The sequence below is a fragment of the Bombus affinis genome, chromosome 13 (assembly GCF_024516045.1).
Source record: "Bombus affinis isolate iyBomAffi1 chromosome 13, iyBomAffi1.2, whole genome shotgun sequence".
NCBI classification, from domain to species: Eukaryota; Metazoa; Arthropoda; class Insecta; order Hymenoptera; family Apidae; genus Bombus; species Bombus affinis.
The window spans coordinates 4,745,308-4,765,122 of NC_066356.1; the positions used below are offsets into that span (position 1 = coordinate 4,745,308).

At 35.9% G+C, this 19,815-nt stretch overlaps 1 protein-coding gene across 1 annotated transcript; it reads left to right on the top strand.

The window, feature by feature from the left end:
* The first annotated feature begins 9,793 nt into the window (after nt 1-9,793).
* LOC126923322 (serine/arginine-rich splicing factor 7-like) lies at nt 9,794-11,368 on the top strand. Its single transcript, XM_050736684.1, has 2 exons — nt 9,794-10,021; nt 10,625-11,368. The coding sequence occupies exons 1-2, from the start codon at nt 9,819-9,821 to the stop codon at nt 10,992-10,994; spliced, it is 573 nt and encodes a 190-aa protein (XP_050592641.1). The 5' UTR covers nt 9,794-9,818; the 3' UTR covers nt 10,995-11,368.
* Nucleotides 11,369-19,815: the final 8,447 nt, after the last annotated feature.

Below are 19,815 nucleotides of genomic sequence, written 5' to 3' on the forward strand. Positions count from 1 at the left end.
ATAAAAGTTATTAATATTTTTTTACTTGGGCCGTAAATCACGTAAGCAGGTGAAGAAAGAAACGTTTCAGCAACCTGTCATTGTGCAACAACATTGTCTATCTTTTCTAGCGAATAATGGATTATTCCTCGATCTTCTAATTTCCTATAAAATTCTACTTGAGCTTTTTCACACAGTATTATATCGTTAATACGAAATTTAGGAAATATTGTGTAAATATAAATTTGTTCTAAATATTCTTGTAATATTTCCAAAATAGAGAGAGTTTAGAAAATATGATTTAAAACATATACTTTTATGCTTCTTGTCTGAGAGAAGTTTATTTCAGTTGGAAAATGAATTATATCTGTGTGGCTTGGTGCAACAAGTGCCGATTTCATATTCTTGCGAAGATGAGTTAAGCACGGTATTGACTTCGTAAACAACTGTATATTCTATATTTAAAAAATGACTTTCTCAAGTTCTATATAGAAACGACTGTAATGTCATTTTATTGTTATATAATACAAATAAATAAATAAACTTTCCGCAAGAAATACCAAAGTCAACGTGAAAGACACAAATAGCATAAGCTTTAACTCTGCCTCTTTATATCAGAAAAGAAATTCGAAACGGCAGACACTTCTGTAACAGAAATTACTTCTTGCATCAAGTCACAGATGTGTATTTCTCCATTGGAGGTTCAAAAAATATTCCAATAAAGTCGTACACCTGATTACTGATCGGTGATAAATGTCGCTTCGTCCAAACAGATCTTAACAGGCCTAATAAAATACGAGGAAGAGAATAAAAGAAAATCCGCGAATCCCGATAAACGGCATATTTCCTTAAAAAAAAGAATTCTTGCGGCCGATTTAGGCGAAAGTAGCGGTCTATCGGTGAAAGGTTGCAGCAGCTAACGCAATTTATATTTCAATCGACCTATAGAGAAGCTTTTATCTGTCCAACGCCAGACTAGGAATACGCTTCACCCATCTACCCCATCTACTCGCATCTCGACTTGGAAAGGAAACGACAGACAGAGACGGAGATCGAAAGAGAGACAGAAAGAGAGAGACAAACAAACAAGGGTCGAAACAAAAAAGAAATATAGAGAAAGAAAGAAACAAAACGAAAGCCAGCTCTCTTCGTACGTGGATGAACGTGGCCCACAGAGAAACGATCTCACTGAACCGGGCTAGACATTGCTTTCGGTTTAAATATGGTGGCTGGTCGAGCGGAAAATACACGGGGGATGCACGGGACGTTCATCAGTGTCTCTGACTTGCCTGCGATTGACTGGCCAAATCGTACGAGGATGTTCAACGATAATAATCCTTCGGCTGATCGTGCTACGCAGTTTATGCACGGGACGATGATCAACTTCGACAACCTTTCTCCGCCTTGTCGGAACAATTACGTCCATGACCGGTGTGATTTAAGAGGAGAGGGCCGATTAATTAGCCAGACGCCCTTTCATTTTCTTCACAATGCGAAACAGGAGAGTCAGTCGGTATTGAGTGTGGGCAGACACGGGCTGAATTGTGGCAATTTATATGTTTTGCCATTTTTATCGCGTATGTTGGACTCTTGTTTAAATACGTTGTTTTGTGGCGCGGTTTTGTTGAGGAATACGATAATCCTGCAGAACCGAAAGGATAGCGCGAATTTAACATTTTTTCTCGTCTATAAGTATTTGGTAAAGGACATAGATTTTTATAGCGACCCCTTAACTCTATGCGCATGTTTCTTTTATTTATATTCTGCTTTAGAAGTGTCGCAAAGAATTGCTTTAGAATTACTAATAATTAGAAGAATTGTATTTATTATTTTCTCAGAAACATGACATACAACATACATTTCTATCATTTTGCCCGATCACTGTATCAGCTTCGTTCTTACTGTACCTTCTATCGAATAGCGAACAATCTTATTCGTCCAATGAATCACAACTATTATATACAGACACATCATGTTTCAAATTTTCAGTAGAATTAAAATGTAAGATGTAGATGTACACGGTCGCTAAATTTTGGTGTATCATGTATCTTGAACGTTTTTGAAGGAAAACGTAGATTTTAAATCTCGAATAGCTATAGCAGATAACATATCATAAAACCGGAAGCTCGTCGAAACGCAAAAGGAAAGAACGAAACGTAACGATAAATAAATAAAATACATAGCAAAGAATATTGTGAAGATACGATATTCTTGTAAATTTAACCGGACAACTAGCCTGTGTACATCGTTTTGTATTTAATAGGAACGGTTCTTTTTCTCACCGGTGAAAGACACGGTAACTCAACATAGAGTCTCGACCTTATTCGCCACCCTGGCGCTGGTTACGTAACACAGCACTCACTTCGAAGTCGACTAATAAGCAAGGTAGGCTCCGTTTGTACACGCTTTGCATTTAATACTTCCTCCACCCCGTGAAGCCACCACCCTTCGACACGATTTCCATCGAGCGAAGCCGTTCACGTGGCGAGACACGTGAGTCCGACACGTGGGAGTCCCCAGTCAACGATATCGAACCATCCTCTACTCGAGATATTTCCGAGTAGCTGGAGTATAAAGGGCCAGCTTTATTTTACACGCGTAACTACTACATCTTTCATATTTTCACCCGATTAATGGAGATACACCATCCATTCTTCTTCGGCTTTATCTATTTCTGTTTATCTTATTTATATCTATTGTATTTTATTTCTCGTCCGCCTTTTCGATTGACGAGCATTCACAAACCTACGTAATTTTATTAAAACTAGCGATTATGTGTATGTTTTTGAATTAAGATTTTTTTTCGTTTCAGTAATATCGTAACCCTTTCATTGTGGAGCGAAGCGTACCTCAATCGTTGAGATTCATAATCGTTACGACGATACGCGAATCATTATGTATCTTCTATTTTTAAGTTTACCACGAGGGGAGTACGCATTAGCCTGCTAAATAATCGTATTGTACCATACAGATTTAGCGACATAAGTTAAATAATGTCACAGCGATACACTATTGCACCTACTCACATTCGTGTCAATTTAAATCATCACACTCTGTGTGATCACCGTTCTATCTATACATGTATCGCATGTAGATCGCACATACGCAGATTACAATAATAAAAAAAGTATTATATATCAAAATGAAACAAGAAGTTTTATTTTTTTTAATTTTCCAACGTAGTTATCGTAGCATACTATCGTTTTAATCTACAGCGAAAGGATTAATAGCGTCCTTTTTAAGGAAAATTTAATCGCGTTGTATTTAATCAAGCAAGGAAATTTAGACTGCGGAAACTACGGATTTTATGCGCATTCTTCTCTTCACGAATATACTACGTTCTATTCTATTTGGTGAATACGTTGCACCATATTCCCACGTTACCTACACGTCGATAAAACGGTACCAAAGATCAAAAGCCAAAGAACGTACTAAAAGTTCACTGGGCACCCAGTTGCCTCGTAATTTTCTCATTTTTCTGAATCTACGTAGAAAGACTCGGTGTGCCGGACGTGCCGGCAACGAAGGTCGGTCTCCGGACGTGACATCACTGGCAATCAGTTTTTCAGACACGTGAGAAAACAATTGTTCCTTACAATGCCGTAATAAAATGGTACACTACCGAGATCAATTTAATTGAGCTTCTTCGTGCGTGCCAGACTCGCGATTACTCTGATACCGCACACAACGCTCTATATTAGAAAAAATATTACCATCCAATCCCTTACACACTTTCGTCGCCAAACGACAAGATTCGTGCTTCTTCTTCTTCTTCTCGTTCTTACATTTATAATTGACTTCTCTGGCTTAGTTCGCTCGTTTCATTAACTGGCATAGATTCTATAAATGCTGCGCGTTCATCCCGTGCACCATGGTATTTAACAGGAATGGAAAAATGCCTTGTGAATGCCGCAAGGACGTCGGATGCGTGTTACAATGCTACCTAATGCACGTGATACTTTCCCACGTGATTAGTCACGGTCCTACCGTGAACAAAAAAAAAAAGAAAAACGACAGGATAAGGTAAAAATATGTTGCGAAATTTTGCGAAATCTTTGTGACTACGAAGTTTAGGGCAACGTCGAAGTTCAGGGTAATGGATAACACGTGATTTGCTTCGAGGAATGATTTTTCACTAACGTCTCTCTGTCATTTTTTATCGGTAAGGGCGACCCAAGTTTCTTATAATAAATATTATGACATGATTAAGATGATTGCCTATCGAATGTTGCCTATATAAATGTTGAATATTAGAAAGAAAATATCTTCAAAATATTAGATATACAGATTAGATATGTAAGATATTAATCATTACTATATTGTAATTTGAATTCATGAAGCTCAGTAGCTAAGCTAAAAGCCACATAGTGGTAGTATCTGTGTGTGAATATGTCACAAACTCTTGCAAGCTGGTTTAAAGTTTGCAAGTTCATTTTGCAATTAGCGATAAAGGAACTTTAGGCCTCTTAGACTCCCTTGAATATTCAGACCTAACACGGAAACCTTCAAAGTTAACATTACTACATAGGAATTTTGAAATTCAAGCCTGAAGAAAGAACTGAAAAATGAAACGAAATAAAGGATCAAGCGAAGTGGAAAACAGGTACATCGACAATTTCCTGCTTCCCTTTTCAGTAACCACTATGTTCAGTGATATTGTCGGTGATATAACATTTGATAAGACCGTGAAGATGCCACAACTCTTACGCAATCTGTGTGTATTCCATTCAATTCTACTTCATAAACACGGAACTCCACAACCTCTATGGAATCGTTACAAAACTTGGCAAAGATAAAAGTCCTTTAAAAAGTTCCACGTTCTAGAAAAAGCTTCGATCTATGATGTAATTTTATATTTATAGTTTCCATCGTAAGGATTGAAATGTACAATAAAAATTACAACATTAACAAACAAAGGCGAACGATCCTTAAAATTTAAACAATCTCTGATGATTCGATCTGTGAATTTTATCCTTGATTATATTTATCTTTGATTCAGTCGCATCACAATTAAGATATAAAGTACAGATTTCTGAACGTTGAAAGTTAAGATGCAAATCAAAGATTAGAAAACGAGTCTAATATGCCTAAAAACTCATGTAGTATCGTTAACACCTGAGAAACATATTCGCACAGAAACGTTTCGCTGTTTATCTGTTGTATATATCTGACAGTGGATGATTCAACGTGTTTAGAGAACCTTTTATCAAGGAGTGAATACCGTAACGAAAAATTCTGGAGACCACGGCCTTGCGAATCACAAACGTGGCCGCTGCAACGCGTTATGGCGACGCCGTTAATATTGCGTAAACGTTAGGCATCTCATTCAATCGAGTTTTCTAAGTGTTATATCTGAGTCAGCCTTTCGCGGTGATTTATTGCCGACAAGCTTTTGCAAATATCACAGAATACTCGGCTTATCAGCTTGCTCTTATGACGTATAATAAAACACGACTTAAAATCTATTTTTCTCTATCCAGCTATCTTCTTCAAACATAGCAGCAATTGGTAAATTTGCAGTTCAGTATCTTTAGAAAAGTTCCTACATTACTTCAGGTACTCCATAAGAACTAACGAGCGAACAACTCTTGGAACATGTTTTTTTCAGTACAGATTCTTGAACTCATTGTAGAATTAGATACTGTACTATACTATAAAAGCTAATATTTATCTGGAACTTTGATTCAGATAAAAACGAAGAGATGAAGAAATATTAAATAGATTTGGAAGGATTCATATTCGAAAAGAACAGTCATCAATGATATTGATGTAACAATATGAAGAAATAATTTAAAAAAACAATCAACGAGCACAAGCGATGAATTAGTCCCATCTGGGATTGGAACAGACTGTGTTAGATAATTAAATACAAGATAAAACTTCTTAAGAAATAAATAGAAACATCCAGACCAGACGTGTTTTTCTATTGAAAGACGATAGCTAATATCGCTAATATAATACGTACTTTTGCTGCCACACGAACATGAAACTTCCGCATCAATCACCTTTTAAGATGATAATTGATATTCCTAGTCTAATACCTTTAAGCTACTTTATGTTTTAACAATTTCAAACTGTTTAATCAAAGGAAAGTAAAATCGTGCAAAACAAAGAAAGAGTATTAAGGAGATTTCTCGTTTCTTGATGCTTAAAGGCCAGCAGGCGGACGATCTTACGCGTATACCTCCAACCAAACGAATCGTGAAGCTGCGCGCCTTTCGCTTCCGGTTCACCGATCTCTCCACATTCGTTAGGCCGCGTTCTCTGTTCTCGACATTTATGTGACCACTTTCGCTCGGTCCGGTGTGTGTTTCGACTCGCTACGCGCTGCCGTGTTGCACCGTTTCGAATTCATCTCTACGATTAATAACAACCGTACTCTACATATTCCTTTTACTCCTGATCCCGTAACTCATAAAAAGATTATATGATTCTAGAACGAAAGAAGAAGGTCACATATCAATTACTTCAGCTTCGTTTGAAGAAACGTTCATCTTCATGTAATAATTTCTTCATTTTTATCGTATTATTTTATTAGAAAGGCAGAGTAGGAAATGGAAAGAAAAAAGAATGGAGAATTGATTGAAAGAAGATTACACTCGTTATACTACTTTGTGAAGTATCATCGTATTAGATTTTGCTTTACCTGTTTGTTTCTAATGTCTGAAGTCTAATGTCAAAAAATTCCATAAACAATTTGAAGAAGTATATTCTAAGTATTTGCTATTAGATATTTTATTATTGGTTGTTTCGTGACGTCATTCAATATGGCAACCATATTACGAAAATCCTACGAATTGGTCCCAGTACTGAAGATATCTTAAATATATATAATATTCATTAAAGCTAATGCAGCAATTCCTGTAATCAAGTCTGGACAATTTAGAATCATTTGGACAATCAGTTTATGCAGGAACTCGCGTTAGCCAGCTAACAATAAACAACTCGTATGCGGATTTCGCACGGATGAATGCATCGTGTCCGGTATATGTCCTTGTACATTCACGAAGCTCTTCGTTTCGCGATATTTCACGAAAATGTCCATATACGAGAGAGAAATCATTCGTTTGTCAATCGACTTCGTATTTTGTGGCATATACGCTCGACTACTATTTATGATATCGCAAATTCGCTTTGAATGACTATTTTAGTAGACGCCATTAAAATGTAAAGAAGATAAAATTTGAAGATTTCACTTACAGAAGATGTTTCCGGAGAAAGTTTCGCGTCCCGTCATCCCTGATGTCATCTCGGCTTCATATTCAGCTTCTAAACTCACTTTTCATAATAATAACCACATATTACATTATAAAATTACGCAACTGTAACGCGGTCACTGACCAATTTGAAAATTCCAGTCCAACATGGCTGCTCGATTGTTCGGCTTTTTAGTATATATATAGAGCGCGCTACGTATGATCGATAGATATGATTCGTATCGATAATTCAGTTTTCGAGATATGAATAGAAATAGACTGCAAATATTCGTACGTCTAAAATATGAAAACAAGATGTGTAAAATATAAAAATATTATATATATAAACATATGTAAACATATGCAAACATATACTACCAGACAATACTGAACTATGCATAAGTATATTGATTTCATTGGTGTATATATAATATATATTTACTATAATGGCGTCGTTTAACAGATTTGCTTCTTAAAATTTCATCAATTTGTGATGTAATCTTGAAATTGCATATCGGACGAAACAAAACTCTCTCCAAATCTCATTTCGTTACCAATTATATATATAAACAAACAAAGTCAGATTTATGTACAAATCTACAATTTCTAGTCGAGGAAAGGTTTAGAAGAAAATAGAAAAACACCGAAGATTAAAAAAAATATAAGATTTCCTTTTTAATTACCCATGAACGTCGTTCTAAAGGTTGATGGAAGGCGATAAATATTTATACACGCCTGTCCTTTGAACAGAGAGCGAATTACGGAATAATTTACTAACAAAGTAAGTCTTGATTTTTTTTCTTGATTGCCGTGTGTACCGATGCATGGCAGGTTCCGGATGGCGCCACTAAATTCCATAAACCCGAGCCAGATGCCAGTAGAGTCTAACTCTGTGCGTGCTGCTCTCTACAGGAGATCCGACCAACGTTGTAAGAAGATTCTTCTTATCACTATTTATTACATTTCATGCACGGCACTTCTTTTTAAATGTTGCGTATTAGATTTAACAGATAATTCTAATGTCAACCGATATCTCGCAGTCGAGAAGACAAAATACACCAAAGATCTTTACAACTTAAAATATACATTCATCTATCCATTACCAATGATTTAATAGCGAATAGATATTGAATTATTTATCTAAACACTATATTATTTTTTAAAAAAAGGAATGTAGCAACACTATACTCCTAAATTACTAGGAAGTGTTGAATAAAGATAAAGTTAATTTAAATTCTACTTCCAGGATTCGAATAAAAATCATTTAATCAAATTCCAGACGATTCCACACGTTTCATAGGATACAACAGGTGTGTATACCGCAGAGGATGGCGTAACTAAGAATTTCCAACTACATATACGTCAATCACAGTGATCTATGAAAATCAGACTAGTTTGCACATCTATAAAGGACCTGTTTCTCTGAAGTCGAAATTTCTATCATTTTCTAACAAAGCTGCCATTCAAGTTTCGCAGAATTATACAAAATCCCGGATCTACTAACAAAATAATTAAACAATTCTAGTAAAATTGCAATTTCTTATTACAGACGAATTCTATTTATTTAACGCGACGGGTAGCGTCGAAGGATAGGACTTTTGTCATTTTTTTAGTAAAAGTATCATTCCAGTCCCGCATAAATACACAAAATCCCGAATCTACTAACAAAATAATTAAACAATTCTAGCAGAAGGAAAAATTGCAATTTTCTATTACAAACGAATTTTATTTATTTAACGCGACGGGTAGCATTGAAAAATGGGATTTTTTTGCCTTTTTCCTTTTTTAGTAAAGTTGCCATCTTAAAAATGGAATTTCACGTGGATACTACTAGATACTATTTCGTTCGGTTCTTCGCCAAGTCTCGGCGATAATTCGAATGGCAATTTTTTAAGCACTCCTCTAATTGTACTCTCAATTTGCAAGTCAAACAGCCGGAAGAGTACTATATTTACGAAGGCATGAGAAAACAGCTTCGATGACGTCACTGTTTAAAGGTCTATCGTACTCTTCTGGCGCTATTCGGTACTGTTTTATTTCTGCTTAGGTAGATCAGGAGAGAAAGAAAGAAAAAGAGACGGAGGACCACCGGTCCGAGAGGAGAGCCGGCAGATATGCAAACATCGAAAAGAAATAGATCGAGATCGCTTCATTTTTCTCGCTGGATCGCCGCCAATTATAAAAGCACGCGTATACGCATGTTCGATTCGTTGGATATCGAGTGGAAAATATGGAGAAGGCGCGATTGTCTCTTGGAAACGCGGTTGTTTAATATTCAACCGAGTGAAATTTGTGATCAATGGATTGTCAAACAAAATGTCAGCGCTGAAAAATTATGTACAATCGTATCTTTTATCGTAAATTATGCTTTTTCGAGAGTATCGTAAATGTTGCTTGGTAGCCTGATTAGAATCATTCTCGTCCAATGTTGAAGAGAAAAAGACATTCAATGAGAAATTATTAGTTATAATCTATCGATTATTAATAGTCAAGGGAAATAACTATAGGTATTAGTTGCAGGAAATTTGTCAGCAAATATTAATACAAAGGTAGCTTTTATTTTCTGTGAATATCTAAATTGAATGTCAAAGTATTTTGTCCAGATTAAATCATCTTCGCCGATCCATAGCAGCAAATGCTAGAATGGCAGCGCAAAAATCTCCAAAAATCGAGGCCCAGGTCGTAGAAGCAATTCGTAGGCTGCAGGCCATTCAAGGATCAACTTCACAGGAAATCAGTAATTACATTGCTCAAGAATATAATATTCCTGGCTCTGAGATTAGGCGTCACGTTCAACTTGCCCTCAGGCGTGGCGTGACTTATGGTATTCTTCAGCGTTTGAAGGGGTAAATGCAAGAAAATAGGATTAATTTCTACAAGCTGCTTTCCTGCATCAATCAATAGCTGCACTGCATTTTTTTTAACGATTCACAAACTGGAATCTATTATCTTAATCTAGAATTTTACAAAAAATTCAATTGTAGTAAATGATAGCAGTTTGAAAAGGAACGCAATCATTTTACCAAAAAGATCAGTTCTAAAAACAGGCCGGATGTAACTATATAATATAATAAAAAAAAAAAAGAAAAGAATTCAAATAGCGTTACAAAATTTAAAAAAAAAAACTCAAGGCTACATTACATTAATATTACTATGAATTACTATAGAATATTACTTCAAAGTTCGAAGGAAATCGAATTGCAAAGAACCAGGTCAGAAAACGTACGTATCAAAGTTTTCAGATAAAATCTGCTCGAGCTTCGACTCAATAAACCACACGAACAAAATATTCTAAAACTCGAAACCTTAAGAATGTTACAAATTAGAAATGGAAAATTCTATTTCCTGAAACTTCCAGAATAACGTACCCCGTTAGAAATGAATTTCTCGTGTGACAGATCAGATGCTACGTGTATCTAAATACATTACAACAGTCTCCTTGTTTTCAGCGGATGCTACACGTACAATCAAGACTACATGTACAATCAATGCATGAACAGCGGCGACGCCACTGCTGTCGACATTCGTTGCTGGCGAAAAAGACGACCTAGCCGGAGAAGAAGCTCGAGAAGACGCGGTAGAAGGAGGTACAAGAGTCGTGGATCTCGACGTAGATCCCGTAGAAGGAGATCGCGAGGAAGACGAAGAAAATCGTCGAGGAGACGAAGGCGGAGGGAAGAATTTCCAAAGGAAATCGACGCGCTAAAGATGACCACCGTGACCAAACAATCGTCGAAAAGCAGCAACCTCTTACCGAAGGATGGTCCACGAAGCAATCATTCTACCATCTCTGCAAACTCCGAAGAGAAGCAAGAGTAACCATCCAAACGGATATCCTTCGCTTTTACGATCGACTCGAGAAGCAAAGATTGATTCAGGAACAAGAATACAGATGCAAGTGAAATATACACGATATTTGCCTGAATCCATTCGAATGCATTTCCCTTTTTAAACACTTTTTTTATTCGAGTATTTTTCTTGCTTTATGGATAGATAGATACATACGCGTAGGATATGCCGCGATAAACAAAAGTATCGGCACAGATCAGCCTTTCTTGGAAAATCTTGTGTAAATTTGTAAAGAGCACGATTTTTCGCCTGGCCTGTTTCGTAAAATGTAAGTTGCAAGAATCGGAAACAATCGAACAAAACTTGCCTATAGATGACGCTGTAAATGCCAAAGTTGAAAAAAATTTTGTTTTTTTTTTTTTTTATTGGAAAATGTTCTACGTAGCAGAGTAGCATAGTAGTAGAATTTCAGTGTGATTTCCCTCTCTAAATAGTTATTAATAATGCTAGAAAATGATGTCACAATGTCACTTCTACAGAAAAAAATATAGGTGCGAATAAACATTAGTTAGTTGTCTCTTGGCTTTTGTCTATGCCATCAATCTAAGTAAATGCAACATTGAATTTTCTTTATGACTAGCAGCTGGCACATACAGGCTTTCCTATAGATACACTTTCCTTCTTTGTGAATTTAAACTAGATCTGCGTAATGCTTCTTTCCCTCTTGAAAAACTTGTTTCTGTTTTTCTTCCTTTCTTTTTTTGGCACTTACAGAGTTTTCTACAAGCACCCTTCAAATATGAGACACCGATTTTAGTTCTCAGCAAATGAGCCAGTCCGAGTGATTGAATCCGACGAATATCGTGTATTATTCATAAAATCAACGAACCGAATTTAATTTAAACAAGTTATACAGAAGTAATATTCTATTTAAGTACCCAGATTTAATAAAAGCTTCCTCTGAATTGGTATTTACCGAGAAATCTCTTGTAAGTAATAACTTATCTTCTTATGAGAAATCGAAACATCTGCCCGTATCCATTCCAAAACGATTCTACCAATGATCGATTTTACAATAATAGAAATCTTATGTTTTACTACAGACAATCCCAAATATATCTTTTATTATCCATTTTTTATTATACATCTGCTTAATGGCAATAAATGATGATATATTTAAATTTCACATTTGAAAACAACAATTTACAAGGAATCGTGCGTTTTACAGTCTGGTATAGCATTTTGTACGAATCTCGTTTATCATCATTATAATCACGTTTATAATTCTCTTAGAAAATTTCCATAATGCTCATAATGTAACCTTTGAATGTAACCGTTGCTAACGTCAGATTTTCTTTTGCAGTTTCCTCGACGCACTCGGAATTTACATATTAAGGAAAAACAAAGAGGACGAGATTGAAAGAAATTCTAAGAAGACCGACCATCAGTCATGGATATACATACGTTTTGATAAATGTTTTATTTTATCGTTATTCTACCTTTCCTCTTTTCTAATCTGTTGTATTTGTATCTGTGCTTTTACTGTTTTAGAATAATTCTTTTTCTAAAAATCTATTTCTGCCGCGAGTAACATGTAACACATTCTGAACATTTTGGAAATCACAATACATAGAAATTATTTGAAAAATCGTGCACTGTTGCGGAAATACCGAATCACAGGCGAATATTCAATTTCCAAAAATCACTTTATGTCACCTAAATACACGATATGCCGGCTAAAAATAAATGTTCGAAATACTCACACGAGAAGAACGTTATAAGAACGTCATTGGAAAGAATAAAACATTATCAGGGCCTTCTCGCACAATAGTTTTCCAACCAGTAACATCGATATTAATCTTAATGAATGGACAATTTTTTACGTCGATTTCTACGTCAAATAGAACAATTACGTAAATAAATTGTCATCCTTAAAATTTACTTCCAAAACTTTCTGTTAACAAAGTAACGCAAGATACTGATCATTTATTTATACTAATTATTTGTGACTCCAATTTCCCTGATATTATCAATTCGATCGTACAAGAGGGTCCAGGTAATAATTTCATTCTTTTCTTCGTAAGTTCTCGTTATTGAAATGTATGAATTTTAGTATTGAAAATGCCGGAAAAACGAGCTGCGTTAAAAGCAGTGGCCGTTTCTCAGCAATGACGGCCCTGTCGACGGCCTTGTTGGCTAATGATAGTCTTGCTAATGATGCGTTCGCACACGCGTAGTCGTGACGCGTGACTATTTCACCCAGCAGCTCTATGGCTAGGCATAGTTCAGCCCAGAAACACTTTGACAATAAATCTATACACAATATCCTGTATGACGATTAAATAATGCCGGCCAAACTGCAAACATCAGGCACAACCTTATTTACGTTGGAGAGAGTTCAAACGCGCGAGTCGTTCGCTTCAACGTTAAACGTTTTCTGCTATTTAACATTATATTTATTACAATGTTTTATGCTAATGGTATTAACAGCGAAAAGTTATTTGAATTGCAGATCCTTGTATCCTGTGCGAACAGTTAAAGGTAGAAAGTGAAAATTGCAGTGTTCTATAACACGCGAATTTCCTACGTTCGAACGGAACGAACACGAGAAACGTTGCTCATTCATTCGTTGGGAAATTAAATCGAGCGCGTGGATCCGCTGGCCAAGAAGTTAAGTACCTTTTGTTCTATGCAGGATCTCGCGAAGCGTTCACGGTATGAAATTTAATTGCCAGTAAATCACGAACCAGTTGATAGTCATTTCTACCGAGTAACAGTTTTAAACTTTCGGTTACGTTATACCCACGAGCAAGAGTGTATGTGTCTGGTTCGAAACGAACGACGGTGTTCTTTAACTCCTTTGTTTATTTAGAAACTATTTAGAACATGCTATTGCACTGAGTAATTTGCAAAGATCATAAAAAATTCTTCTGAAACTGATCGCACGACGGATAAACAAAGGAAGGCCAATTAAGCCTTAATTAATTTCTACAGCCAAGAAATAGGGCATCTTTCGTTCGACGTAAGGTCACTTACAGAGTTACCAGAGTCTTGTGAGATATTTAGACGGCTTATTATTTCCTAATCTTCCTCCAACTATCTCTTAATTATCCGAAACTGGCTACCACTCTGCCAAATGAAAAAGTTACTTCAGTCTCCATAAAATTCCAATTATGTTGTACTTACTGATTGCGAAATATTTGTTATCTCAAACGAACGAGAATATTCCGCGGATTCTTATGTGATCGCTACGAGCAACTTTCAAGTAACCGTGAGAATGAAAAAAAGAAGCAGGCAGAGATAGATTTATTTGGATTTTTTGCCAAGTGATCGAACGACGGATGAACATAAATTTTACTATCTGCTAGAGGTCTGTCGCGAGCAACAAAAAACGAATAATCATACATACACCGATAACAATATCTCGAATGAAATCGTCAGTCGCATAATTACTCGAGAAGGCAGCCGAGATAAGGCAGCTTGTTAAGAAACGTAACGAGCAGGTAACGCTAGACCAGCACACGCTGTTGTGAGACGAACCGTGATTTACGATCGTGTTAGAGCATTTGGATAACTCGCAGGGAAACACGATGCTATCTCCTTCGTAGTCGATCCCTTTGTTTCGATATACAACGATATACAACGATATGCAACGATATACAGAATGGTTCCGTACGTGGATCGGTATTTTATTTAACCCCTTCAATTCTAAATATCTTCATATGTACAACACTGCGGATAATTAGAACTGGATTTATACCGCAGGTCATAAAAATTAGGCGTTCGTTAGGTTAATTAAAAACTCTAATAAAATCATCTTTGTTGGGTATTTTATATTGCAAGGTAACGCGATACAAGCGAAATAAAAACTTTACGAGAAAATAATTGGGAAATGAAAGCAGCGAGAAGCAATCAAGCTTCGTTAAACATCATCGGTAGCCAGCGAGTGTTTACGTATTTATGAGAAATTTAAAAACACTGCAATCCATAAAATGCATATAACAAACGGAAATATAGAAAATATCCAGTATATCCAGTACACGTCGTAATTTTTAATAGACCAAACGAATTACTACGTACGTTTCGTCATAATGCTTTAGCTTTCGTCATAAAAATATGAAATTGCGTAAGAATCCATAGTCTAATTATCAGGTGTCTCTAATACAATTAATATCTATTCGTGACGGGCAATATATCTGAACTCAGTCGGAGCGTAAATATTTTACGTGATTATAATAAGCTCGTATAGCAATAACAATTCATCGAGTTTCACCATTACTTATAACAGGTGTATCAATTTCATTCACATCGAGACAAGTAGAATGAATGGGCAACGGTTCATTGAATGGACGCTAAACAAAATTTCGTTTCTAATTCCTAAATAAACAGAGTTCGAGTAAATGGTGCTCTATCGCGCTTCGTTTCTACAGTAACAGGTAAGTAAGAGGGACAAATAGACCATGCAACTACATAGAATTCGTATAGTAATAGGAACCCATTTATTTCCCTCATTACCTACAGTTTTTCATTCATATAACAGGCGTTCAGGTAGAGATAAACAGAGTGAATGGGCAGGTAACGATTTTCATCCGTATAATAGGCGTTCACATTGAGATAACCGGTGTGAATAGGTAACAGGTAACGATTTTCACCCATATAATAGGTGTTCGCATTGAGATAGAGTGAATGGACAGCGGTTCATTTAGTAGACACCGAACGATATTTCGTTCTAATAAACAGAATTTAGGTAAATGGTTTTCCACTTGTTGAAGTAATTACTTCAAGAAAAGCTCTACACTTTTTCTTTTGTATATCCGTGACCTGCAGGCCGCTGTTACGAAGAGAATAGAATTTAGTGACACAACAAAATTCAAAATAAGGAGAGTTCCATATTATTGTGCCCTTCAATATAAATTATGTTTTGGATTACAAAGTCTAGAAACAAAAGAGCTATAAGTAGATTTCTATTGCTGTTTCTTGTAGCCTTCAGTTAGAGCTACACACCAAGGTTAACTTTTTGGTAATGCTCTTTGCTATAAATATATGAACGTGCTACCTATCATAGCTTTTCTTCTATTGTATTGTAACACTGTAAGAGTGAGGATCTGGATCAGCATATACTATACCTGTACTTATACTTATACCTATATTTATTTCAATATATTTTTCTATTAAAAATTCATCCACTCGTTCCTCTATCAGTCAACCTCAACACTACCGCTCTTCGCTTTTGCTATAAAAGATAAGTGAAAAGGTAAGTAAAACATGTATCAGATAAGGTTACATTGGCAACGTTAACGTGTGAGATTTTTCAGTGTAACATTATTATATATAGAAGTTGTAAGGGTAGAAATTCCAGGTGTGTTAAATTTAAATTATTCAAGAAATAGTCTGCAGACTACTGGTGTTTGAATAATTATAAGTAAATAATGATTGATGGAAGTAATTAAATAATAATTATAAATATCGCAGATGAAATAATTTCTGTGTTAGAATACAAGAAATTTTCTTTCAACAATAAACATGATTATTCTCGTGTGATAATAACAATATATACTATGTATATCATACGTCACGCGACAATGACGATAGTCATGTTTATTGTTAAATTAGTACAGATTTTTCAAAATTAGTAATTACATGAAATAGTGTAAATTACGATACACTCAAGTTTGAAGAAGTTACAATTTCTAAAATGGAATGTCTTCCTTTACGACAAGATCCTATGTATCGGTTGATAGTGTTAAAAGGATCGTAACGATTCAATCGAGGATGCCAGAAAAATCGTAACAACGTAATCAAAGTAACATACGTATAATGCATGCAGTATGAGAACAAGAAAATAAATATCAGCAATGAGAACAGCAGTTAAAAAATTGCAGCCGAGATATATAGCCTGCATTGAAACTTCAGATCCTTATCTCTTCAGCTTCCTATCAATTCCTCCAACACGTTAACTTTTATGCTTGACCGATTTTACGACCTCTCTACATAGAAGCCGCTATACCGTCTCATTCAAGAACCGCCTGTAACCTTTCACACCTCTCAAGTGATTACTGACATAATAGCTGCTGCGATTGACTAAGTACAGGCCCGGCACATTGGTTTATTTTCACCCGAAATCTTGTTATCAGATTACAAGAAGAAAAATAGACTTCCAAAGAAGTACAAAATCAAAAGAGAAATTCACCAGCTAAACGGAAATAGACGCGATTTATTTAATCTGAAACCGATGGAGAATCGCTGAAACGTTCAAGCAAGAAGCTATTAATACCGATTTGTTCAATTTCACTAATAATATTACCTCGGTTATATACGGAGAGAACCAAATCTACAAAAATATAAAGTAAAAAAAGAAAGAAAAAAGGGGAGCTAGGTTTACTTGGTTAGAAAAAAAAAATGAAAAAAGAAATATAGAAAAATGTTGAAAAACCGTGCAAACGTTGCAGATGGTTTATTCGCGATTGTTCCCGCGAAAAATGTGGAGTACGATGACTTCGAATAGAAAACAAACCGAGTCGCAGCTTTTGGTCCTCGGTTGTGTGCAACTTGGCGGGAATAATATTCTATTTGGAGGCGGGCCAACGTCAAAATGCAGATTTCTGGTATGTGCATCGGCACCTACTATTTCACCTGCATATTCGCCTTACCACACGAAATACGCGAGAGAGAAGGCACGTGGTGTGCTTCTGTTTGCCTGTCACGTGTCTATGCGTAGCTCAACGTACATTTCTATTTCGCACGTTATCTTAAGGCGCAGAGAAATCGGCGAATACATAGATCCGCGAATCCTCGTTTGTCTATCTATAGTTTCGAACGTATTCTGTCGCGTGATGCAACTTTGTAAGCACGAGGTCCTTCGAAATAGTTCGAATAGCAACTTCGTCAAACAGCTTTGATCTTCTCATTCCCGTCGCTCATACTGCGACGAAATATGGAGAATTTCGCGAATCTATTTCACTGTTGATATAAAACGAGAAATTATGAGTTTGCCTTGAACTACAGGTGAAATATTATCTTTTATTATTTTCATTACAAACCACAAATTTTTCCCTCGTGTTTCGTTGTTTTATCGAGGAGCAAGCAAGCTTTACTTCATGCTAGCAGAACGAACGAAATAATAGAAAATTGCGACACATACGTACACGTGTAATTAGAGTATATGAAAATTCAGTGAAAAAATTAAAGATTAAAATACAGCAATAGCGATATAAGTTGGCTAACATAAGGCGAATATAGACTTGGAGCAATTTTAGAAAAATCTAACGGTAGGAAGAGACGATTGCGTTGAAAATATAGGTATAAAGAAGAACAATTTGCTAGAGAAAAAGAAAAAATAAGATTCTGAATTAATAGATTATTGTATAAGGCACTTTCTGAGAAAATCCGGCTAAAAATTTGACGAATATACTTAAACTTGGCTAATTTCGAACTGGGCAAAAGTAAATAATCGAAAGAAGTTAAACTACATGAGAAAATAATCCAAAAATATAGAGTGACACTTTTTCACAAAATGCTTTGTTTTCGAGAACAATAAATTTGAAAATGTATCCTGCGTATCAAAACAGTTCTTAAGCAAACATATTCAAACGTATTATTTATTTGCTTCAAAATCGGAACTTAAACGGAAAAATGTTATTTTACATTTCTTACTTATTTTCGCATGTATAACAACCTCCTACTGATTGTTTACTCATATATAATCGGAACTCGGCCAAGTTTAAGTATACTTGATATTTAAAATTTTCGAACTCGATTTTCTCAGAAACAAATCGTCCAACGAACAAACCTTATTGAATATTTTCGACATATTTTTTCACGTAGAATCAGCCTGTACCCAATTGCACCACCAGTTACGAACGTGTATATATAAAATATCACGAGTCACTGGTCTATCACTGTTTACAATAAGAGCGAGACGCTGAGTCGGCTGAGAAAGAGGCTTAATCGGAACAAATCGATAACAACTTGAATTAGTACGGTTACGTACGCTCCTTGAACTTGGTGCAATCTCAATCCATCTTGCAGCTGACAAATCGATGAGCGCGAGGATGCAAGTAACAAGTAGGGAAACAGGATCGCAGGTTCAAAAAATTCTGTACGACTTTGTGCCGCATTCGCAACAACCTTGTCGCGGAAGCCGTATTTTACATCGAGACACATAACATAAAGGCTTCGTGTCACCGTACACTTGTACGATTCGTTCAATTACATTAACTCTCTGTGTTTAAACTGTGACACGGAAAAGGGAGAGGACACGAAAATGGGAAATTGAGGCTGGGAAACAGGGGAAAGTGATCGAATGGAAAATTTTCTATGAATAGAGACGGTTGCTCAACCACTTTTTTCTTCTCACTGTATTGCTATTATTAGTTTTCTAAGAATAAGAGAAGGACCTATCGAAAACCTATTATCTTCTTCTAGAATCAGAATATCGCTGAAAAGTAACTTATCCGAGAGAGAAAAATGTGAAAAACAAAAATCTATCAAATTCAACCGAAGCAAAATATTCAATGAGATTTATTTCGTTGCGTTCGAATCTATAGTTTCCTGGTCTTCGCTATCCTATTCTTAGCTTCCTGAGAATCTATCTAAAATTTTCCTATTTAAAATTCCTAATTTTTCGAAAAATTGTCCCACAATGTTTTAAAGCTAAAATCTCGCTAAACTAACGTGTTTGAAAAAGAGAGGAAGAGAGAGATCGTCCGATCTATAGATCTTCGAATGGCCTCGCTTTTACTTGCGATCATCCGAACGACTCTAAATTACCATCACCACTATCTTATCGTGCAGTCTCTTCTACAGGATCATAAATACGAGAGATGTACAAAGCTCGGGAGAAACGGCCACG